The following is a 25,733-nucleotide window of genomic DNA, read 5'->3' as shown; positions in this document are numbered from 1 at the left end:
GTGTAATCTGAGGGAAATATGTGTCTCTAATATGGTCATGCATTGGGCAGGAGGTTAGGAAGTGCAGCTCAGTTTCCACCTCATTTTGTGGGCAGTGTGCACATAGCCTGTCTTCTCTTGAGAGCCAGGTCTGTCTACGGCAGCCGTTCTCAATAGCAAGGCTATGCTCACTGAGTCTCTCACTGAGTCAAAGCTTTCCTTCATTTTGGGTCAGTCACAGTAGCCACTGTGTACTCTCTGTTTAGGGCCAAATAGCATTCTAGTTTGCTCTGTTTTTTTGTTAATTCTTTATGTGTCCTGAACCATTGTCAAATAGCCTATATCTGGGTAGAGACAAATAAAACACACACTTCGGAGAGAAGCCTATAGTGCCTATAGGGGAACCTTGTCTGTGTGCTTTTAGAGAAGGGGTTATGGAATTTTTTTTCTTTAAATGACTAAATGGTTATGGATCACTACAAATGAGGTTCTGTATCTAAGAGAAAAACATTTGTATTTTCTCATCATGCAACACATTAAATTAGAATAAAGATGACACCACTTTTAGGATAGCTTAGCAATTATAATGATTCAATTTCCAATTATTCATTTTTAGAAAAGTGACTTTCAGATCCAAACTACTGTCAATGTGAAGAAAAACATATTCCACTGATAAGTAAGGTGCAAATCAACTTTCTTTTTATGATTCATTTTTTGCTTTGGCGTAGGACAGGTCTTAAAGACTTACGTAGAAACCTTCAACTTCAGTGCGTCATCAGGCTCACTTACTTCCTTCGCTTCACTTGGACAGTCCGATTACAACGGGAACAATACACTGAGTGCCAAGGAGGGTCATAGGGGAACGTTTGAAAGTAATATTGACCATATGCAAAATACCACAACGGATATTAGTCATCACACAGCTCCGAGGAAGTACCTGTCAAGTAAATGTACTTGCTTAATTGATATAAAGCGAATTAGATACCTGTCACCCTTCTATCCCTTGCTATATAACCTAGTGCAGTACTACAGTGTGGTCACAAAGACACAACAGGACCAAAGTGAAGGCATTAAAGAGCAGCAGAGCTCGCTGACTGGAGCAGAGATAGAACTGAGGCGAGGTTGCAACCAAGGAGGGAACATATCATTTTTGCGCACGCTTGAGGCACTTATATGGAGAGAAGATACCAATTTCCGCAAGTGTCAACATCGAGCTCTCAAAAGTCATAGAGAGTGGCTAAAAAACATTTAAACTCAGTTTACAAGTGCCCGAACAGCCTATTTCTACTTTTGAAAATCGAAACAAACGAAGAAAGAAGACTTAAACGGCTGAAGAGTTGCACGCAACAGATTGCTGCATCATGAAATTACTGCTACCGCTTGTGATAGCTTTTCTTGCTATCGCCCAAGTTTTTTGTGAAGAAATTGGTCCAAAAGAAGATCTTGATTATTGGATGAACGATGCAATTACGGTAGGCATTAATGATTTGATGTAAGACAAGAAAATATGTTAGGCCTATTTGTTTGTTAGAATCGACTATTAAACGAATTTTAAAAAATTGACATGGGAAAATGTATTATTGCTTAACTATGGGGAAATTACTTTTTTAATTTGATGGCACAGCCTTGTGTTTTGTTTCATCAAAATTATTGAATGGAATTTCAACCAATTTCTATAAAATAAAATAAAAATCTAAAATATTTGTATGCTTTTATAAAATAAGTCACCTGTTTGGAGAGTTTGGTCATGCGTAATTACGCATGTATACAGACAAAACATCAAACATTCTACCAGCAACACAAATTCTATGTCGGTGAAAGATGTGTTATGATTCAATGGGGATAAAGTATGAGCTCTTAGCTCAGTGTGCTTCCACCATTACCTTAGTCCTAGAATGAAGCTCTATTCACATGTAGCGCACGTTCTCCCTTTGACATTGCGGGTTGGTTGGGCGCCTGCCAAGTCTCCGGGCGGGGCTCTTATTTCTCATCATCTGCAGTCGGTTTGGGAACATTCAGCAGGTTACGCAAAGCGTTTTAACAAGGCGGGTGGGCTATACAATAGGGAAGGAACCAACGGACCTGGAATTGAATAATTGATGGGCACTTTATTGTGCGTGGTCCATTAGCCATAGCAGCGGTTGGACTACTACTTAGACTAATGCTGACCTGTAGGCTACCCCGTCAGATAAAAATAGGTCGGATATAAAAGTTCACACGGGGGTGTCTTTACTGTTATATATTGATTGCTCTGCGAGATTATATCTAGTGCTATACAAGTGTACAATATTTTACACAAATGTATAGGTTGGAAGGCTATAAGGGAGTCAGTGTCCCCACCCCTCGTCCTATACCCTACTCTGGTGTCTAATGTTCCATTAATTAGATTTTCTCCCTCGTGCAGGACGAGTGGCTGTCATCTGACCCATTCGGAGAGATACTGCGGAGAATGACGCGGAAACCGAGGCCGCATCAGTTCTTTGGCCTAATGGGGAAACGCTCCTCCGGTAAGACTGTGCTTCCTCGCGCCTCGCCCTGTCCTCACCCTTCACGCTCTTGAAGGCACTTTCCCGTTTATTGAAATTAAATGGAATGCCATTATTGATATGCATTATTAATGCCTTTAATAATTACATACTGTATATCAATATATTTACGCACGTTTTGTAGCGTATTCATAAATTCATAAATTAGATAATTATTGGACTACATTGACTGAAGTCCCCCCCCCCCCTTTATTCCAACAGCAAATCCACAGATAACCCGAAAAAGTAAGTGAAAAACGTATAAATAATGAATTAATTAATCTTTTAAATTAATCTTGGAGAACATTTCCCAGAAAATGTTGCAATTGTCCATGCATACCAACAAATTAAGCCATGATTTAGTTATAATTCGTTTTTCTGACATTATGTTACAAAGGGAAAGGGACTGTGTGGGCAGTGTGTAAGGCAGGGGTAGCCAATCAGACCATTTGGCAAAGTTGGGGAAAATCTATTGTGACATCAACCCAAGTGATGATGGCTTTATTTGCACATAGGCCAGGTGGACCATGTGACAAGTGATGAAGTGTGATGAGTTAACTCCATGAGTAGGAGGGATTAGGGATGACACAAGTCCTTCACCTGTACTTCACCAGTATTTCACCTGTACTTCACCTGTATTTCACCTGTATTTCACCAGTACTTCACCTGTACTTCACCTGTATTTCACCAGTACTTCACCTGTACTTCACCTGTATTTCACCAGTACTTCACCTGTACTTCACCAGTACTTCACCAGTTCTCCTATGTGGGTGAGAGGAGTCGTGCTAACAAGAGGGGTGACATGGTGTGAGAGGTGGGGTGAGAAGAGGGGTGAGAGGGGGGTGAGGGAGAAGACAGGCTGGTGTCACATATCAAGTGCCATAGGCCAACAGGTCCTCATTATCATGCATGGGAGGGAGAACACAAACCAAATGTTGCCCAGCAGCAAAAAACTAACAAAATGCAGGGGTTGAATAATTATATTTATTTTTGCATAATGGTAAATAAAAGTAGATAGAGAGAGAGAGACAGGAAAATAAACCTGTCAAATATTTTAATTAAATCCCAACCCACACAGCTAACAGGTCGTTTGACGGGATTTTAGGATGCAGTAGGTGGTAGTCTTAGTTCTGCCTTGAAGACAACTCTAGTCCCTCGCTAGGATACGTAGTCTTAATTCTACCATGAAGACTCCTCGCTATGTCTCCCCTCTGTTCAGTCATTGAGGCATTTCCTTAATGACTCCCCCACTCAGCGATAGGAGGCAGCAAGTACGTCATAAATACGTGTAGACCAACGTGTTGCCGGAGCCTTGATGCAGGCATGATGGTATATCAGTCATTACAGGCAAAGAGAGAGAAAGTGAGTGAGGACGGAAGATAGAAGGAGCGAGAGAGAGAGAGAGTGAAGGAGAGAGATGGAGAGAGATAGAGGGAGAGAGAGAGTGAAGGAGAGAGATGGAGAGAGATAGAGGGAGAGAGAGAGTGAAGGAGAGAGATGGAGAGAGAGAGGGTGGTAGAGAAAGGGGGAGAGATAGGAATAGAGCGAGTGCTTCGATCAATGCCCCAAGGACATTTAGGCGCTCAATTATATTGGTTACGCTGATGATGGAACGATGGACCCGAGCATCTCACCCTTCCATTGACACAAACTATAATATAATATATACATTGTACAGTGTGCATATATATAAATATAATATGATCTCTACAGATTAAGATATATCTAGTATGTTACACACAGCGAGGGGCCAAGCACTTATGATGTCCGGAGGGACAATTGAGAAGTGACTCGTGACTAGACCACCAATGGAAGATGCACATGATGCCATCGTCCCTTTATGATCGTCATCATTCCCATATCTCTGATGGGAATATTGAAGCATTTAAGTAAATTGATCACATTTGAGTTTACTCCACTTAATTTGAATGAGTATGATGGGTGTGTGGACAGATAGGGTATCCCAGGGGTCTCACGCAGAGTTTTATAACCCCACTACTCCCCCGTCTCCCCTACATCCTCCCCCGTATCCCCGTTCCCTCCACCCTTATATTATATTCCATTAGGGGGATTGACAGAGGCTGACAGAGACAACAGTCAGTCTGGGACGCAAATGTCCCCTCAGGACGTACATCCTATCCCCGCCCTCTTAGGAAAAAATCTCCAACCACAACCCTTCGTTCCAAAACCTGTGGGTGGGCGTCGCTATATCCCTCAGTCACTAGGGCAAGGGGATGGAGTCCGTCAGTCAATTTGTACGATACTAGAGATCAGTAAGAGAGGTGTATTATTCATCACACTCTGTCACCATCGAGGTTATACACTAGGCATTGCATCGCTAACAAAAAATGATGGGTCCCACTTTATTTGGATAGTCCCATATAGATGATCTACACATGGTCATACTATCAACACATTCTCTGTTGATAAGCAACCGCTTGCTAAGGTAACGTTCATGTTTAGAATAAGGGTAAGGGTTAAGGTTAGGGCTAGGTTTAGTTTAGGGTTATGGTGTAAATAATATTGGCAGTTATTGGAAGAACTCGCACCTTTTTGTTCTGCACACTAGTCACTGCATCACTCGCTGTCTGTAATTGCAGTGACAATGGTTTTAACTGTTACGGGAAGAAACTCACACCTTTTTCTCCTCTCTTCTCTTCTCTTCCAGGGCATAAAATTAACTCCTTTGTTGGACTGATGGGTAAGAGGAGCCAAGAGAAACCAGGTAAGGGCCTCATATGAGCTTTTTACACGACTGATCGAACCGAGCTGTTCTTAGCTGGCCTGGTTACAAATCCACAATAATTGCTGGATCTGTGCTTAAAATGACAATCTGAAAATAAACTGTGCTGTTATTTACAAGCTTTCTCTTCAACTATAGATTCATATGAGTGGAACACACTACAGAACTACGACAAGCGCCGCTAACCGGTTGGTCTTTCTTCAGTTCTCTGCTATTGGCCGCTTCTCATCCAGTCATTCCTACAGACAAGTGGAAGGGGTGTCTGATGCCGAGTTTTGTTTCCTCCAAAATATGGATAGTTAGTCAAAGTTATTGTAAGTTACCATAATAAAATGTCTGTTTTCACATCGTGGTTTCGTAGCTGTATTGTACCTGACAGTGCCAATTTCATTTGTCCAGGAAGAAGGGAGCTCAAAGGAGGGCAGGAGTGTGATCTGAAGAGGGTTACAAAATTACGGTCGTTTTCCCCAAAATTCACAGGTTTTCCGGAAATCCCGGTTTTAAGATTAAATCAGAAGGGAAATCGTAAACCAGAAATTCTCAGAATCCTCCGATCATGATTTCTGGGAAATCCTGGTACATTTGGGAAAGTTTGCGGAATTTTGCCACGCACGGTGTGATCTGGTACTCCTACCGTACTTTACAGAAACATAATGTTATTTAATGTATGTCACAGTATTAGTGCCATCAGCATAACATATGTTCCAGAGAATGCTGTTGTCGTGGAACATCATAGCAAAGCTCTACCCTAGGGTATGTAGAAAATTGCACTGCCAAGCCCACTGTCTAGTGCCTCATAAATGATTGTGCTGTAAAACTACACACTCTGGTACACTCTGGTACATGCTGCTCTATCAGGGCACGCTCTCGTTTAAATTGACTGTAAATCAAACTGTCATGTTTATAAAACCAAGATGTATGGTACGATATGACAGAATACTTGTGTGTGATTGTGGCTTGATATATTAAAACTATTTTCTTTATTGGTGGAACGTGAATTTCTTATTTTCACCGAAAGGAATATGCTGTGAAAGCGAAGAAAGGCAATTGTGTAACGGATGTAGATATTGTGGAGTGGTGCACCTTCTGAGGGACAAAGAAAGTAGCACAGTTGTAAAATTGGGCAACCCCTCCCTTTCACACTGAAGAACAGACAGTACACAGATCCAGGTACTTTCAGCAGGTGCTGGAGTTGTAGGCAGACTCATGGAAAACAGAAAGGAAAACGCTGCACACTGCTGTTCATGCTCCCAGGTGATATTTATTTACAACAACGTTTCGACCCTTAGGTCTTCATCAGGCATCCATATTCCAAGTGGGGATGGAAGGTCCTATATATAGGGGCAGTACTCAGGGACATCACTTCCTGAAACAGGGGGTAAAAAATGTATGACATAGTTTCACAATATTAACATTCAATGTATCAAAATATATGATCATACACAGGGAATGTGATCAATATTTATAGTAATATACATACACATACAATATTCAATGCAGCTTCATGTACAAATGCAACTCATTTACCCACCCCCGCACAGGACAAAGATTTAACATCAAGGGCCTGATTACCTGCATGTCCACCATTGTTATTTAAATGTTGAAATGTCCTTGTGGCCTGTCTTAAACAGGGAAACCCCATCAAAGCCTTAAGACACGGACCAGTGAGCACTGCAGCAATATATGGACAGGTGAGACAAAAAATCTGGTTGCTGTTCATTTTGTACAAGCTGGACTTCCTATTAGTTCTCTGAGATACATTGGAATAGAAATGGTCAAGATGTCATGCAGGGGAGGGGACATTGCCAGAAAACTTCTTCAAAGGGAATCTTTCTGGATCCACAGGCTCAAAACACTGTCTCCTCTTGGCCTTAATGAGGAGTTTGACTTGAAACTGTTTTTATAGTTTCAATATGTCCAAATAGTTTTTTTTAAATCCTCGTTGAATATTGTAAGTGTATGTATATTACTGTAAATATTGATCACATTCCTTGTGTATGATCATATATTTTGATACATTGAATGTTAATATTGTGAAACTATGTCATACATTTTTTACCTTCTGTTTCAGGAAGTGACGTCACTGAGTACTGCCCCTATATATAGGACCTTCCACCCCCACTTGGGATATGGATGACTGATGAAGACCTAAGGGTCGAAATGTTGTTGTAAGTAAATATCACCTGGGTGTTATCACCAGTGTGCAAAGCTGTCATCAAGGCAAAGGGTGGCTACATTGAAGAATCTCAAATATAAAATATATTTTGATTTGTTTAACACTTTTTTGGTTACTAAACGATTCCATATGTGTTATTTTATTGTTTTGATGTCTCCACTATTATTTTACAATGTAGAAAATAGTAAAAATTAAAAAAAAACACTGGAATGAGTAGGTGTGTCCAAACTTTTGTATGGTACTGTCATACATTTTTTACTTTCTGTTTCAGGAAGTGATGTCACTAAGTACTGTCCCTATACAGTGAGGGAAAAAAGTATTTGATCCCCTGCTGATTTTGTACATTTGCCCACTAACAAAGAAATTATCAGTCTATAATTGTAATGGTAGGTTTATTTGAACAGTGAGAGACAGAATAACACCAAAAAAATCCAGAATAACGCATGTCAAAAATTTTATAAATTGATTTGCATTTTAATGAGGGAAATAAGTATTTGACCCCTCTGCAAAACATGACTTAGTACTTGGTGCCAAAACCCTTGTTGGCAATCGCAGAGGTCAGATGTTTCTTGTAGTTGGCCCCAGGTTTGCACACATCTCAGGAGGGATTTTGTCCCACTCCTCTTTGCAGATCTTCGCCAAGTCATTAAGGTTTCGAGGCTGACGTTTGGCAACTCGAACCTTCAGCTCCCTCCACCAATTTTCTATGGGATTAAGGCCTGGAGACTGGCTAGGCCACTCCAGGACCTTAATGTGCCTCTTCTTGAGCCACTCCTTTATTGCCTTGGCCGTGTGTTTTGGGTCATTGTCATGCTGGAAAACCCATCCACGACCCATTTTCAATACCCTGGCTGAGGGACGGAGGTTCTCACCCAAGATTTGACGGTACATGGCCCCGTCCATCGTCCCTTTGATGCGGTGAAGTTGTCCTGTCACCTTAGCAGAAAAATACCCCCAAAGCATAATGTTTCCACCTCCATGTTTGACGGTGGGGATGGTGTTCTTGGGGTCATAGGCAGCATTCCTCCTCCTCCAAACACGTCGAGTTGAGTTGATGCCAAAGAGCTCCATTTTGTTCTCATCTCACCACAACACTTTCACCCAGTTGTCCTCTGAATCATTCAGATGTTCATTGGCAAACTTCAGACGGGCATGTATATGTGCTTTCTTGAGCAGGGGGACCTTGCGGGCGCTGCAGGATTTCAGTCCTTCACGGCGTAGTGTGTTACCAATTGTTTTCTTGGTGACTATGGTCCCAGCTGCCTTGAGATCATTGACAAGATCCTCCCGTGTAGTTCTGGGCTGATTCCTCACCGTTCTCATGATCATTGCAACTCCACGAGGTGAGCTCTTGCATGGAGCCCCAGGCCGAGGGAGATTGACAGTTCTTTTGTGTTTCTTCCATTTGCGAATAATCGCACCAACTGTTGTCACCTTCTCACCAAGCTGCTTGGTGATGTTCTTGTAGCCCATTCCAGCCTTGTGTAGGTCTACAATCTTGTCCCTGACATCCTTGGAGAGCTCTTTGGTCTTGGCCATGGTGGAGAGTTTGGAATCTGATTGATTGATAGCTTCTGTGAACAGGTGTCTTTTATACAAGTAACAAACTGAGATTAGGAGCACTCCCTTTAAGAGTGTGCTCCTAATCTCAGCTCGTTACCTGTATAAAAGACACCTGGGAGCCAGAAATCTTTCTGATTGTGAGGGGGTCAAATACTTATTTCCCTCATTAAAATGCAAATCAATTTATAACATTTTTGACGTGTTTTTCTGGATTTTTTTGTTGTTATTCTGTCTCTCACTGTTCAAATAAACCTACCATTAAAATTATAGACTGATAATTTCCTTGTCAGTGGGAAAACATACAAAATCAGCAGGGGATCAAATACTTTTTTCCCTCACTGTATATAGGACCTTCCACCCCCACCTGGGATATGGATGCCTGATGAAGACCTAAGGGTCGAAACGTAAATAAATATCACCTGGAAGCATGAACAGCAGTGTGCAGCGTTTTCCTTTTAGTTTTCCATATTAGGATACCCATAGTACTTAGAATACATTCCCAATATATTGCGTTATACTTAAGTCGTATGCTAGTGCAGATATTGTAATGCAAACTCATGAAGATCATGACCACACACAACAACAACAAAAAACACGTCAGATAGATATTGTCAAGCGTATGGAGCACTTTTTTATATCAGTAGTGGTTAGGATGAAATACAGTAGACAGACACATAGCATTATGTACATCACTTTAGACATCTAATGCTGTAGTTTCATACATTTCCATCAGTCTAGACTCTAGATGGCTCGTAGTTGAGAAAACAAAGTGCAATCAATGCACCATGGTTAGCATCCAACTTCCAGTGTGTCTTTTGGTTTCACTATTTTCCTTAAGTAATGTAACCCATTATATGAGTCTGTCTCAAGTATGTTTCGTCTTCAATTGAATCATGTTGTTCCCAGCTTGACATTCAAATCTGTAACACATTCTATTGTTATCTCAACGACACACTCACGCAAGAACCCACACATAAATTCAAAAACACACATCCACACACACACACTGTATTATGGTTTATAGACCACTATTACACCATGTCATGGTCTTGCTCTCATTAGGATAATAACTTAAAACAAAAACGGGGGGAGGGTAAAAACATGTTCTGTTCTGATTATGGCCCAATAGTCAAGCTTTTAATAGTTGCTTCAATAAAATACAACTGTTTTAATGGTGAGTGAGTGTTGAGCATTATCCTCTTCAATAAGAAATGTTCAAAGAAAGATAACCTTGGGGATTGATCAAGGCATCAAAGCATTACAAAGTTTTATCATAATTCTGTTCTGACATTTAAAATGTTTAAAAGACGAGTTGACTTAGGGTACTTCTCTTTATCAGGTTGGGTAAAGAACAGGAGAATGTCTATGTATACCAGTGGAGGCTCCTCAGAGGCGGAAGGGGAGAACCATCATCCTCAGTGAATTTCATTTTTTATTAATTTTTAAAAACTTTTTAAAGTTATTATTTTTTAGATGAAACAATACTATAATAAATATAATCACGTCACCTAATAATTGATTAAAACACACTATTTTGCAAAGAAGGTCTACAGTAGACTCAGCAGCACCAAGGTGTAGCAGGAGGACAGCTAGCTTCAGTCCTCCTCTGGGTACATTGACTTCAAAACAAAACCTAGGAGGTTCATGGTTCTCAACCCCTTCCATAGACTTACACGGTAATTATAACAACTTCTGGAGGATGTCCTCCTACCTATCAGAGCTCTTGCAGCAATGGGGATCCATTATAAATACAAATACAAAATGACATGTTGTCCACCCAATCAAAGGATCAGAGAATTAATCTAGTACTGGAAGCATAAGCTATAGCTAGCTAGCACTGTAGTGCATGTGGTGCGTAGTTGACTCAGAGAGAGAAAGACAATAGTTGAACAGTTTTGAACAAATTAATTTCTTCCATATGCTGGAGAAGTAAGAGAGAAGTGTATATAGAGAGAGATTGTAGTTTTTTAGCTAGTAAATGCAGCTAGCTAGTTTAGCCTACTGAAACACCCCGCCCAAACAGCAGGATGCTATGTTAGCTAGCTGGCTATGACTATCCAACACAACACCAACACAACACTGGAACTCTTCCAAGTCAAGGTAAGCTTGTGGTTTTACTAATTTATTGCCACCGGGGCCCCTGGTGTAACTGCTTACTGACTGTTCCTCGTGAGTGCTTACTGACTGTAAGCAGTTACTGCATGATTGTAGTGGGTTTACTAACGCATTAGTTCTATTAGCTATGTTGACTAGGACGTTACTTTAGCTAATATGCTGACAACGATGCAGGCTGTGTGTAGTGGTTTGGCTTGAAAGGTTTTTTTCGGATGGTCACATACAGCTGGTGTGTTGTGCATTGAAGTCCACAAGCGATGGGAAGAGGTGAGAGCGCAGATGCGAGAAGAAATACAACGTGGCTGTGTGTTTACGCGTGATCAGCGGTGTATTCATTCCGCGGATTCTGTTGAAAAGCGTTTCTTAAAACGTAAGCAAACGGAACAAAATGGGGAGAAACATAGTTGTGTTATTGTTGGACATCGCAAGTGTCACTGATAGTGACAGTCCATATGAGAGACCCAGAGCTATGCAGGGTATTACCCTCCAGTCTAGGCGGGGGCGCTGTTTTCAACTGTTGGACGAATGATTACGTCCTATATCAGCTAGATGCAGGCAAGAGTGTGCAAGACCGTACGGAATGTCACTGTCTGTCACCTAAAACGTGTCTCTCGAACTGTGTGCACCTACGTTATAAACGTTCATTCATAGGCTAGGTTGTAGCAACCTCATGATGGGTATAGGGAAATGTATCACGTAGTAGCCTGAAGCTATCGCTGTTACATTGAATTGGCTGAATGGAATATGAATGGCAGTCATCCAATATGCTGTAATAGAACGGCACTGACCGCAACTGATCTATACCTATAGCTATCCTGTCTATTGTCTCCTGTGACACAATCAAGACATCTTCTTGCACGGAATTGAACCTATTACAGCCTGCTCCATGTCTGGGTAAGAGGCAAAAAGACAATTGCAGTACCGGTTATACGCATCTAACTTAATGTAAATGATAGGAAAAAGCACTCACGAGGAACAGTTAAATATCATGTTAAGGTTTAGCCAATGTTTGAAGCTGTTAAAATATGTATGTAATTTAGACATAATAATATGTACTATGTAATCACCGTATGGTACTATAATCGATGAAAGCATTACAGTAGTGCTACTGAATCCCAGATAGATGGCCTACAGCATCATTCCAGTCTTCCAACATTATCAACTATTCCTAGTGAAACAGCAGTTTCCCAAATCAGCACTGACCCTGTAACTGTAATTAACACTGGTTAAGTACTAGAGCTTGATGATTCCTCAATAGAGCTGCCATAATTATCGCATAATTATGTAACCGACAATTATGGTCAATAACGTGAACTAAAAAATAGTCTTCATACATTCATTTTAGGAAAAGGGGGATTTGACTTTAGATTCAAGTTTCAGGAGAGTGGGGGATTCAACTTTATATTCAAGTAGAAATAATTTACCCAATAGCAGTTTTACATGAAGTGGGTAAAGTTGGTAATCATTTTATGAGCGGAACGGCACGGTTGGGAGAAGCTTCATTTCCAAAAGTTCCAAGAGGTCAAATCCATGAGTTTTTGAGACAGGGATGTCACCAATGCTGTGTTCTATTCATTAGGTTTGTCGTAGCTAATTAGGTATGTCGTATCTAAAGATGCATTATGAAGCGTTACAACAAAAATGACAATAACCGTGGCCATTTGCATGAAAAGTAAGCCTAATCGTTACCCAAAATTCCATAAAAGTCACAACTTTAGCATCAGACAGTTTCCAGATAGGTATGTGTGAAGGGGAGGTGTAGTAATGGTGTGAAGATGAGGTGTAGTAATAATGGCAGAAGTGATTGACAGCTGACACGGTCTACGTTCCAATATCCATACTAGCATACCACTTAGAATGCATGCATGCTCAATAGACTGCTTCATTCTAAGTGCTACGCTAGTGAGGATATTGGATAAAAGCCACTGTTGTTGCTGTATCACTGGTCTTTGTCAGGCTTGTAGATGGAGAGGGTTCTGGCTGAGGGGTCTGTAGCATTGATCCAGCGGGGCATCCAGTAGTGGCTGAGCCACTTGGCCTGGCCCGGGTAATGCTTCTCAAACACCTGGCGGTAGAAGTACGCCTCTTTGGTTCTGGGAGGGAGGAACGGGAACGTCTTAGGAGACTTCTCCAGCTGGAAGTCGTTCACCTTGGAGGAGAGAAAGAAGGAGTCAGAATGTGTGTGGGTGTGCATATGTCATGTGCCAGCGTGCCTGTGTGTACATGCGAGCCTGCTGTGTGCGTATGCACGTGTGTGTGTCTGACTGTGTGTATGTGTACCTTGCTTTTTTCAATTTTTACTAACGACATGCCACTGACTGAGTAAAGCCAGAGTTTCTATGTATGCGGATGACTCAACACTATACACGTCAGCTACTACAGCGACTGAAATGACTGCAACACTTAAAGTGCTGCAGTTAGTTTCAGAGTGAGTAGCAAGGAATAAGTTAGCCCTAAATATTTCTAAAACTAAAAGCATTGTATTTGGAACAAAAACACTCACTAAACCCTAAACCTCAACTAAACCTTGTAATAAATAATGTGGAAATTGAGAAAGTTGAGATGACTAAACTGCTTGGAGTAACACTAGATTGTAAACTGTCATGGTCAAAACATATTGATGCAGTAGTAGCTAAGATGGGGAGAAGTCTGTCTATAATAAAGCGATGCTCTGCCTTCTTAACAACACTATCAACAAGGCAAGTCCTATCGGCCCTAGTTTTGTTGCACCTGGACTACTGTTCAGTCGTGTGGTCAGGTGCCACAAAAAAGGAGTTAGGAAAATTGCAATTGGCTCAGAACAGAGCAGCACGGATGGCTCTTGGATGTACACATAGAGCTAATATTAATAATATGAATGTCAATCTCTCCTGGCTGAAAGTGGAGGAGAGATTGACTTCATCACTACTTGTATTTATGAGAGGTATTGATATGTTGAATGCACCGAGCTGTCTGTCTAAACTACTGACACACAGCTCGGACACCCAAGAGGTCTCTTCACAGTCCCAAAGTCCAGAACAGACAATGGGAGGCACACAGTACTACATAGAGCCATGACTACATGGAACTCTATTCCACATCAAGTAACTGACGCAAGCAGTAATTTTAGATTTTCTTTTTTTAAGATAAAAATGAAAACTTATGGAACAGCGGGACTGTGAAGCAACACAAACATTGGCACAGACACACACACACACACACACACACACACACACACACACACACACACACACACACACACACACACACACACACACACACACGACAACATACACACACGACAACATACACATGGATTTAGTAATGTAGATATGTGGTAGTGGTGGAGTAGGGGCCTGAGGGCACACAGTGTGTTGTGAAATCTGTGAATGTATTGTAATGTTTTAAAATTGAATAAACTGCCTTAATTTTGCTGGACCCCAGGAAGAGTAGCTGCTGCTTTGGCAGCAGCTAATGGGGATCCATAATAAATAAAAATACAAAAATACCTCAGACTCCATCTGGTCCTGCAGGCTGTTGTACCACGACTTCTTGACAGACATCATTCCGTCACTGAAGGCCTCTTTACGCCGCCACAGGATCTCGTCTGGGATCAGGTTCAGACCTTTAAACGAGTCTCTGAGGAGGTGCTTCTCCACTCCATCCTGGTTACACACACATCCCTCAGTCAAACTGAACTGGGTTTGGAATTATAGCACTGGAACCCTTTACATGTTTAGAGACAGATTTTTGCTGCAAGGACTCTGATTTGGATACACAACCCTTACAATCACTCAATACACATCTTTTCCACTTTTGCAATAATACTGCCACAGTCTGGTTTCAATGTTGGGTTGTAATTCGAAATACTGGCTACACCAGTAGTTAATGGTAATCTGTAGGAGGAATGTATATGGTGGGGTCAATTAAGGATGGATATGAGCCAGGGGCTTGGACTGTTACTGAGTAAGGGAAAGGCAATCACATGGTTGTGGTCATTGATAAGGGTGGAGAGCTGTGGATTAGTGAGGAATGGGGCCCGAGGTCAGGTCACATTAAGGGAGAAGGAACAGTTTATTACCCACATCACTACGCTTCTTGCCTAGCAATAAAGATGTAATGTTTAGAGGGAAGGAGGAGACTTCACCTAACATGGGGTAGATATACTTGGGCTGGTGGGAACATGGCTTTGTCTGTTCAGCTGTCTGACCCATTGGGTGAATAAACTTGGTTTGAGCTTTTCATAGTTGTCCGTCAGTTTTTACTCTGTTATTTAGAACCTAACAGTACATTACTTCCGATTTCATACTACATTATCTCATCAGAGACAAATGTAGCGGATAGGGAGATTGGGATAGTGAGCATATGGTGATAAGGCTGAGAAAACTGACCTTAGGTTGCCTCATCTCCTCAGGCAGGGAGAGGTAGTACGCTGTGAACCTGTGGTCCAGGAAAGGCACTCTCAGCTCCAGACTGTAGAGAGAAGAGGAAAGTCAGAATGCTAGATCTTCTGTATTAAACCTATAGCTTCTTAAAAGAAAGAAAGAAAAGCAGATAGCGGTCTGACAAGTTTGAGGAATGGATGTAAAAATGCCCTTACCCGTGTGCAGCGGTGGTGCGGTCTGCTCTGAGCACGTCAAACAGGTACAGCTCCTTCAACAGACGAACACTGTCCTCTGCTGCTGCCTTGGGAGTGGGAGCCTGCAACAGGAAACACAACAACTCAGCTCATATTCCCAGACATAACAACTGGTTCCAGGGTTGGGTTCAATTCCATTTTCAATTAAGTCAAACCAGGAATTTCCCATTGATTTCTAATAAATGTTTTCAATTCCTGCACTTCCTGAATTGACTACTGCATTCACCACAACACTGTCTGGTACATGAAATTTGGTGAGTGGGAGAGAACGACACATCTCTGATGTGGAACAGACTTACAGTACCTTGTGGAAGTAAATGTATCCTTGTGTCAGCTCGTCAGAGCCTTCCCCAGAGAAGATCACCACGCTGTCAGTCTTCTCACGGATGTACTTTGACACTAGGTACATGCCTGCAGAATGAGAAAGGATTATTGGACACAGAATTGAGTTGAAGTACTCCCTTGGCTATAACTTAAGCCTTGCCAAATATACTGTACATTTCTTATAAAAAAAGGTTATTGCGCCATCTAGAGGCAAATAAAACCATCTGTATTTGGCAGGAAAAAGTAAATGAAAGTAAACTGATCATCACATGAACTTTGGTCTTTACTTCAAGTTTGCACTTTTGGGACTGTTCGATTGTACCAGACAAACTGAATCACGTATTTCATCCACATATTATGCCAAGGTCTGGCTGATTGCTTCTCTCTATTGACAGGCTTTTACAGGCCACACTCACTAATCTCCCATGATTCCACTGGGATTCAAACTAGCCAATCAGGAGGAAAAGGAATGCAGCCTGGCCAGACTCCCTTTGTCCAGGTCAGTGGGCACATTGACAAGGTACAAAGAAGCTGTCTAGTGTCTCGGTATTTCACAAATGTGTCATCCTCATAGCCTATTAATTCAGCTTCAATGGGACACCCCTTCTGATTGGTGTTTGGAGGTCTAGGCTGATCTAAGATGGGACAGTGTGCTCTCTCACCGACAGAGGCGCGTACGGTGGTGATGTCATAGGTCTCCAGGTGAAAAATGACCTCCTCCACGGCTTTGAGACCCTCCTCAGGGGTGAAGTTCACCTCGTGGTGCTCACTGCCGATGTAGGACGCCACCTGGAACAACACAAGGCATTCACCAAGACATTCATTCACGTTGTATCTATTTATTGCCTTCAATTTATTGAGAACACATACTCTTTTACAATTACAGGGAGCAATGACTTCACTTTTTTCTGTTATTCTATTATGTTGTGTTTTTATTATTTTAAATGCTCATTTTTAATGCCCTGGGAGCTGTAATGTATTGGGTAAAAGATGATACAAAAATAAAGTTTGATTATTACTGATTATGAAGTTATATTGTTACGAAACTGATTGACTAGCCTGCTAATATTGTTGCGCCCGCTAAGTCTAGAAGTCTTAGGCCTAGTTAACTGGTCTGTAACTTGATTTAAGATGTGCAGCTATGTGAGAAATCAGCGTATGAGGTCAGTGCTGTATGTACATGTGCCCAGAAGACAGCAAACTTACAGGGATCCAGGGCCAGCTCCGTCCTGACTCCTATGGGTCAGCTAGCCCAAGCAGATTATTATTTGTTGTTGAAACGGGTGACCAAAATACATATTTACAAAAATTAAAAACTTCAAAAGACCGCTCCAAAACTAAAAAGGTTAACTAAAACAAAAAACAAAGACTTGCAGGCCGAGAGGCTCTATGGCCACCTCTCTCTGAATCATTCACGCTCGACCTGATTGCCTGTACCTGTGGGCTTCATCAAGGCTTGACAGAGCACCTGAACCTGGTTGCTGCTGCCCCCCTGGGGATGGAGTGTGGAAGTGGTAGTGTCTAATCATGCTACTAGACCTAACCTACCCAACCCGTTCCATTACATTTACATTTTACATTTAAGTAATTTAGCAGACGCTCTTATCCAGAGCGACTTACAAGTACATACATTCATACTTTTTTTGTACTGGCCCCCCGTGGGAAACGAACCCACAACCCTGGCGTTGCAAGCGCCATGCTCTACCAACTGAGCTACACGGGACTACATTCCATGACAATATCATCACCATTATATTATAAGGCAGAGTCTCTCTATGGAGGCTGGAGAGCCTCACTCACCTTGCGAGCAGCCAGGATGTCTGGGCTGTCTTCAGCCCCGATAGCGAAGGTCTGGATGGGGTACTTCAACTTCTCCTCTTTGGCCAGTTTGACCAGCGTAGCTGCCACCAGACTGGAGTCCAGACCACCTGATAGAAATATATAATAACAGTCATATACATCATTTACTAGATTATCACACGTTTAGTTTGACCTATGGTGTAAAGATAAGAATGTATTCTCATTTATGTATTTGCACAGACAAGCATTAGTGAAAACAACAAGTAACAGACCTCAAGCATTACTAACTCAAGCCACAAGCTTTCATGTGTGACACTACACAAAGAGGCAAACATACTCTGTAATAATCATTATTTGTACCTGAGAGAAGACAGCCGATCCTCCTGTGGGCCATGAGGCGTTTCCGGACAGCGTTCTCAAACAAAGACCGGATGTTGCTCTTCACTGTCTCTGGGACAAAACCTACAGAGGACAACAAGAAATCTTACTGTCATCACACAGGGACCAGTCAACTGAATAGTTGAAGACCAGCAAATCAACTCTAGCATACTACACATCCAACTCCTATTGTCAGTGACTACAATGATTTCAGTTGGACAACAGGCTTCATTCATGGCAATACCCTCAATACCAAAAACTTGAATCCTGAAATAACAATCAGTGAGCCATTCCTCCCTTCATCTTCTGTGTCAAACAACATCTGTCATCTTTCACTGATAGCTAGCGACAGGTAGTGGCACTGTTAAATAATCTGTAACCTTTATGGAAATACTATGGATGGGTGTGTACCTGAGGGGAGCCTCTCTACCGTGTCATAGGCAGCGTGGTTGGGCTCCTGGGTGCAGCAGTGGAAACGGTCCATCTGAATAGACTCTACCTTCCCTGTGGGCTTTAGGTCAAACACCTCAAAGTGTCCTGGGAGGAATGGAGTGATCTTAGGAGGTGAGGACATTGAGTGGGTTATATGAGTCAGACCTGGGAACAAACAGAAAAAGCATGTGTTTAAGAACGTTAAGTTATCATACCTGTGTAGTAACACTGTCGTTACACACTAATAACATCTTAACATTTTGTTACAATTGTACTTGACCAAGTGAATTTCCGTTGAATAGCAATAGAGTTGAGCATTTTATTTTTTTTCTACACTCTGTGACATTAAAGTTCATCCTATCCTATCCTGAATAGGTATTCTTCTTTAATCCACTTGTGTAGCAACCAAAACCGGTCAACCCCAATGGAGATATCAAGTAAGTAATCCCCTCTCACCTTTTGCCTCAGAGCACACAGCCAGGAAGCCGTCGTCAGTCAGTAGTTTGAACATGGGCCGCACGCCATACGTATCCCTCCCCAGGAAAACCTTCCTATTGGCTGAGTCCATGAGGACGAAGGCGAACACTCCATCCAATAGGGACGCCATCTTCTGAATGCCGAAGCGCTCATACAGGTGAAGCAGGATCTCACCGTCTACTTTGGTCTGGTAGTCAGTAAACTCAAACTGCTCCTTCAGCTAAAGAGGGAAGAAGATGGAGAAAAGTATTATGATTATTATGAGACATAAGACATTACAAGTGGTCATACATGCTCATGACATACACTCAACAACATATGTATTTGGACAGTGAAGCAAAAACTTTTAATTTGGCTCTATCAGTGGTGGAAAAAGTACCCAATCATCATACTTGAGTAAAAGTAAAGATACTTTAATAGAAAATGACTCAAGTAAAAGTGAAAGTCACCCAGTAAAATACTACTTGAGTACAAGTTTAAAATATTTACTTTTAAATATACTTAAGCATCAATAGTAAATGTAATTGCTAAAATATACATAACTTAAGCATCAAGAGTAAAAGTATAAATAATTTAAAATTCCTTATATTAAGCAAACCAGACGGCACTATTTTTTGGTTTTTAAAATGTATGGACAGCCAGAGGAACACTCCAACACTCAGACATAATTGACAAACGAAGCATTTGTGTTCAGTGAGTCCGCCAGATCAGAGGTGGTAGGGATGACCAGGGATGTTCTCTTGATAAGTGCGTGAATTGGACCATTTTCCTGTCCTGCTAAGCATTCACAATGTAACGAGTACTTTTGGGTGTCAGGAACAATGTATGGAATAAAAAGTACATTATTTTCTTTAGGAATGTAGCGGAGTAAAAGTTGTCAAAAATATAAATAGTAAAGTAAAGTACAGATACCCCAAAAAAACTACATTGGAAGTACTTTAATTTATTTACGTAAGTACTTTACACCACTGGGCTCTATACTCCAGCATATGAGGCGACAGTACAGAACGTCCCCTTTTATTTGAGGGTATTTTCATACTTACAGTGACTTATGAAAGTATTCAGACCCCTTGACTTTTTCCACATTTTGTTACGTTGGTTACAGCCTTATTCTAAAATGGATTAAATAAAAAAATCCTCAGCAATCCACACACAATACCCCATAATGACAAAGTGACCCTTTGCTATGAGACTCAAAATTGAACTCAGATGCATCCTGTTTCCATTGATCATCCATGAGATGTTTCAACAACTTAATTGGAGTCCACCTGTGATAAATTCAATTGATTGGACATGATTTGGAAAGGCACACACCTGTCTATATAAGGTCCCACAGTTGACAGTGCATGTCAGAGCAAAAACCAAGCCATGAGGTCCAGGGAATTGTCAGAGAGCTCCGAGACAGGATTGTGTTGAGGCACAGATCTGGGGAAGGGTACCAAAACATTTCTGCTGCATTGAAGGTCCCGAAGAACACAGTAGCCTCCATCATTCTTAAATGGAAGAAGTTTGGAACCACCAAGACTCTTTCGAGAGCTGGCTGCCTGGCCAAACTGAGCAATCGGCGGAGAAGAGCCTTGGTCAGGGAGGTGACCAAGAACCCGATGGTCACTCTGACAGAGTTTCAGAGTTCCTCTGTGTAGACGGGAGAACCTTCCAGAAAGACAACCATCTCTGCAGCACTCCACCAATCAGGCCTTTACGGTAGAGTGGCCAGACGGAAGCCACTACTCAGTAAAAGGCACATGACAGCCTGCTTGGAGTTTACCAAAAGGCACCTAAAGACTCTCAGACCATGAGAAACAAGATTCTCTGGTCTGATGAAACCAAGATTGAACTCTTTGGCCTGAATGCCAAGCGTCACGGCTGTATGAAATCTGGCACCATCGCTACGGTGAAGCATGGTGGTGACACATCATGCTGTTGGGATGTTTTTCAGCAGCAGGGACCGGGAGATTAGTCAGGATCGAGGCAAAGATGAACGGAGCAAAGTACAGAAAGATCCTTGATGAAAACCTGCCCCAGAGCGCTCAGGAACTCAGACTGGGCTGAAGGTTCACCTTCCAACAGGACAATGACCCTAAGCACACACCCAAGACAACGCAGGAGTGGCTTCAGGACAAGTCTCTGAATGTCCTTGAGTGGCCCAGTACTGTCACCTCATATAAAACATTTGATCTCAAATCCATAATGCCAAATGAAAAGTTTTAGCTTCACTGTCCAAATTAATACATAGGGTAGTATACATGCTTATAACTAAATCACAATGGATTGTAAGTAGTGTATGCACAATCACATCCAACAATTGTGCAAATTACAAAAGATGTGAGATAATAATTTAATGCCATTTTTTTAAAGACAGATAATACCATTATCAATATGATCTTTGAAGATATTACGACTTTCTTCCCTCCTTGTTTCCACAAACTCACATGAACAAAAGTTTACTTAACTTATTTGGCCACGTAAGTCCCTTTGGCATAGAAATAGTACCTTTTTAAGAAAGGAGGAGTTAACTGGCCTAAAGCCATACTATATCCCTGCTTCGTGACCTGCAAGTAGAAACTCAATACGTTCCACACCAAAACTTGGCCAGATACTAGAGTTCCTTGAGGCCTGGTACCATCTCCATTCCTACAGTAGCCTGGGGTTCAGAAGTTTGGATTTCAGGCAATACCTTACTATATGTCTATGGGCCGTAACTACTGTGTGATTTGTAGATCTCCTACCATAGCCTGGGATTTGTGACATAAAACAACAGTGACACAATCTGGATTACAGGCTATACCTTATATGTCTATGGGCCATAACTACTGTGGTGTTTGCAAATCTATTGAGCATGGGATTTGTGAAACAGTGAAACAATGTGGATTCCAGGCTAGACCTACCGTGTGGTGGTTGTAGATTTCTCCATTGTAGACAAGCCAGAGGTAGGGGAACTTCTTGATGCGGATGGGCTGCATGCCATACAGCTGGTCTACAATAGCCAGGCGATGGAAGCCGAAACAACAGTTAGTAAAGCCGTTGATGTTCTCAAAGCGAAAGGCATCAGGGCCCCGGTGGGCGATCTTCATAGCGCTGGTGCACTGAACCGACAGGCACTCATCACTGCCAAACAAGGCCCATATACCACACATCCTGGGGCTGGAGAGGTGAGAGAGCGGGGCGGGGGAGAGAGAAAGAGGGAGAGGGTGTAATAAATACATGCAACAAGAGGCAGAGCAGATGGTCCAGAGACTAGTGCCCCTTTCGTAACTGTTCTTTACAACATTTCAACCAGTGGAGGCTCCTCAGGAGGAAGGGGAGAACCATCCTCCTCAGTGAATTTCATAAAAATAGTAAAACATGTAAAAAGTTATCCTTTTTAGATAAAACAATACTAAATATAATCACGTCACCAAATAATTGATCAAAACACACTATTTTACAAAGAAGGTCTACAGTAGCCTCAACAGCACTCTGTAGGGTAGCACCATGGTGTAGCCGGAGGACAGCTAGCTTCTGTCCTCCTCTGGGTACATTGACTTCAATACAAAACCTAGGAGGCTCTTGGTTCTCACCCCTTTCAATAGACTTACACAGTAATTATGACAACCTCCGGAGGATGTCCTCCAACCTATCAGAGCGCTTGCAGCACGAACTGACATGTTGTCCCCCCAATCAAAGGATCAGAGAATTAATCTCGTACTGAAAGCATAAGCTATAGCTAGCTAGCATTGCAGTGCATGTGGTGAGTAGTTGACTCAAAGAGAGAGAAAGACAATGAAGGAGAAGCAAGAGAGAAATGTATATAGAGATTGTCATTTTTTTTCACTTACTTAGCTAGCAAATGCAGCTAGCTAGTTTAGCCTACTGAAACACCCTGCCCAAACAGCAGGATGCTGTTAGCTAGCTGGCTATGACTATCCAACACAACACCAACACAACACTGGAACTCTTCCAAGTCAAGGTAAGCTTGTGGTTTTACTAATTTATTGCCACCGGGGCCCGAAGGTGTAACTGCTGACTACACACTGTAACGTTACTGCATGATTGTAGTGGGTTTACTAACGCATTAGTTCTATTAGCTATGTTGACTAGGACGTTACGTTACTTTAGCTAAGATGGTGACAACGATGTAGGCTGTGTGTAGCGGTTTGGCTTGGAAAGTTTTTTTTGCCTGATCACACAGCTGGTGTGTTGTGCATTGAAGTCCACAAGCGACGGGAAGAGGTAGGAGGAGCGCGCAGGAATAAAACGCAAGAAGGAATACAACGTGGCTGTGTATTTACGCGTGATCAGCGGTGTATTCATTCCGCGGTTTCTGTTGAAAAAAAGTTTCTTAAATGGAAGCAAACGGAACAAAACGCGGATTAACATACTTGAATTTGTCCAATAGAAACTCTCGTTTGCATCTGTCTCTCGACCTGTGTGCACCTACGTTATAAACTTTCATTCATAGGCTAGGTTGTAACAACCTCATGATGGGTATAGGGAAATGTATCACGTAGTACCCTGAAGCTATCGCTGTTACATTGAACTGGCTGAATGGAATATGAATGACAGTCATCCAACATGTTGTAATAGAAATAAGGCCATGGTCATGAAAAAAAATCGTCTTCCCTCATCATAACCGGCACTGACCGCAACTGCTTCCAATGAAGGAAGAACAACTTGAAGGGTTATACCACCGACTAATGGACATAGTGCACCTTTGCTAATCAGATAGGAAACTATAACACACAAACCACACTATCATACCATACTTTTTACAAAACTATTGATGTCAACGTATTAAGCTGTGTATTGGAAGTAGTATTACTAGCAGTATCAGAGTTAGACATCAAAAACTTCCCTTTATAAAAAAAAAAATGGATTTTCAATAACCTCAACTGTCAATGTTCACAATTATAATAATGGTGGTAAAATATACTCATATCTGCTGACCCACAACCCCAGTTTAACTGTAACCATTTAAAACATGTACACAAAAATGTTTGCAGTTAATGTGCTATTTGAGTGAGAGTGACTAACAAAATCAATGGAGGTCCTCCCCCGGACTGTAATTCGACTATGCCTACCATAAGTTTAGATAGCTGGCTAGACTAACTTAACAATCTAAAAAATGTTAGCTGACGTGGGCTAATTGAGTGAATAACATAAAAACTGCTGATTCACAACCAAATTACACCTTGTATAGTCTACTATAACTCTCAACAGTAAATTGAGACCCTGACTGAGTTGGGGGGGATTGATCCGCCAGTTGCCCATCCCAAACTTAAACTGTCTTGACTGTCCACTAAAGCACCTCTAAAAATACCATCCACCGGTAAATCTTATTTAATAACTTTCATACTGTATTACACTTAGTCATTATAAGTGTCACTGATAGTGACAGTCCATATGAGAACCAGGCCATGCAGGGTATTACCCTCCAGTCTAGGCGGGGGCGCTGTTTTCAACTGTTGGACGAATGATTACGTCCTATATCAGCTAGATGCAGGCAAAAGTGTGCAAGGCGGTATTGAATGTCACCGTCTGTCACCTCAAATATGTCTCTGGACCTGTGTGCACCTACGTTTTCAACGTTCCATCATAGCCTAGGTTGTAGCAACCTCATGATGGGTATAAGGAAATGTATCACGTAGTAGCCTGAAGCTATCGCTGTTACATTGAACTGACTGAATGGAATATGAATGGCAGTCATCCAATATGCTGTCAAAGAAATAAGGCCATGGTCATGTAAAAAAAAATCGTCCTCCCTTATCATAACCGGCACTGACCGCAAATGCTTTCAATTGAGAAGGAAGAAAAACATGAAGGACTAATGGACATATTGTACCTTCGCTAATCAGATAGGACACTATAACACACCACACTATGATACTCTTTACAAAACTATTGACGTCAACGTATTAAACTGTGTATTCGAAGTAGTATTACAGTTACACACCAAAACCGGTTTCACAAAGCGAGTCGCCATCACATTTATTAAACAAATACTGTGTAGCTCTCTGCTCCACACGTGGTAATGTAAACGTATGTGGAAAGCCACACAAACTACCCGGTAATAGAAAGGATGAGTAACGGTTCACTCCGTGATAAATACACATTCGATTGAAATGTGTCTAAAATGCATAAACATAGTTTACTGAGAAACATACCTTTATTTCGTTGACACAAAGGGGTGAATAGTATTCTCCTCAGCGCCTGAAATGATGCAACGACAGAACTTCTGTACACCGTAGTGATGACTATGTACTTCACTGAACTGAAAGGGGCGTGACTTGCAACGTCAAGTTCGGTTGCACCACTTTATTGTTACATTTGAGATTCACATTTTACATACATTCTGGTTAGTTTGCGAGCCAAAGGTAACATGTTAGTGTAACCGATGTGAAATGGTTAGCTAGTTAGCGGTGGTGCGCGCCCCTACCTGGTTCGAGCCCAGGTAGGGGCGAGGAGAGGGACGGAAGTTACATTACTATAAACATACGTAGACACATGCTTGTCGAACATCTCATTCATTAATATTGAGTCGGTCTTATTCTAGCAAAGACAGTTTCAATTTATACTGAACAAAAATATAAATGTAACAATTTCAAAGACTTCACTGATTTACAG

The 25,733-nt window shown here is 41.7% G+C and overlaps 2 protein-coding genes across 2 annotated transcripts; one reads left to right on the top strand and one right to left on the bottom strand.

The window, feature by feature from the left end:
• The first annotated feature begins 1,340 nt into the window (after window positions 1-1,340).
• LOC120027546 (protachykinin-like) lies at window positions 1,341-5,432 on the top strand. The gene is made up of 5 exons (XM_038972540.1): window positions 1,341-1,451; window positions 2,384-2,486; window positions 2,727-2,750; window positions 5,173-5,229; window positions 5,386-5,432. Exons 1-5 carry the CDS (start codon window positions 1,341-1,343, stop codon window positions 5,430-5,432), a joined length of 342 nt encoding a protein of 113 aa, XP_038828468.1.
• Window positions 5,433-12,542: 7,110 nt separating this feature from the next.
• Window positions 12,543-25,564, bottom strand: LOC120026990 (asparagine synthetase [glutamine-hydrolyzing]-like). The gene is made up of 12 exons (XM_038971821.1): window positions 25,274-25,564; window positions 22,019-22,274; window positions 19,110-19,350; window positions 18,633-18,818; window positions 18,204-18,305; window positions 17,844-17,971; window positions 16,706-16,832; window positions 16,024-16,130; window positions 15,681-15,781; window positions 15,472-15,553; window positions 14,590-14,745; window positions 12,543-13,250 (listed from the first exon to the last, which is right to left on the bottom strand). The coding sequence occupies exons 2-12, from the start codon at window positions 22,265-22,267 to the stop codon at window positions 13,041-13,043; spliced, it is 1,689 nt and encodes a 562-aa protein (XP_038827749.1). The 5' UTR covers window positions 22,268-22,274; window positions 25,274-25,564; the 3' UTR covers window positions 12,543-13,040.
• Between the last annotated feature and the right edge of the window lie 169 nt (window positions 25,565-25,733).

This window comes from Salvelinus namaycush, chromosome 32 (assembly GCF_016432855.1).
Source record: "Salvelinus namaycush isolate Seneca chromosome 32, SaNama_1.0, whole genome shotgun sequence".
In the NCBI taxonomy this organism is placed as follows: domain Eukaryota; kingdom Metazoa; phylum Chordata; class Actinopteri; order Salmoniformes; family Salmonidae; genus Salvelinus; species Salvelinus namaycush.
This window is presented reverse-complemented; position numbering and strand designations above follow the sequence as displayed.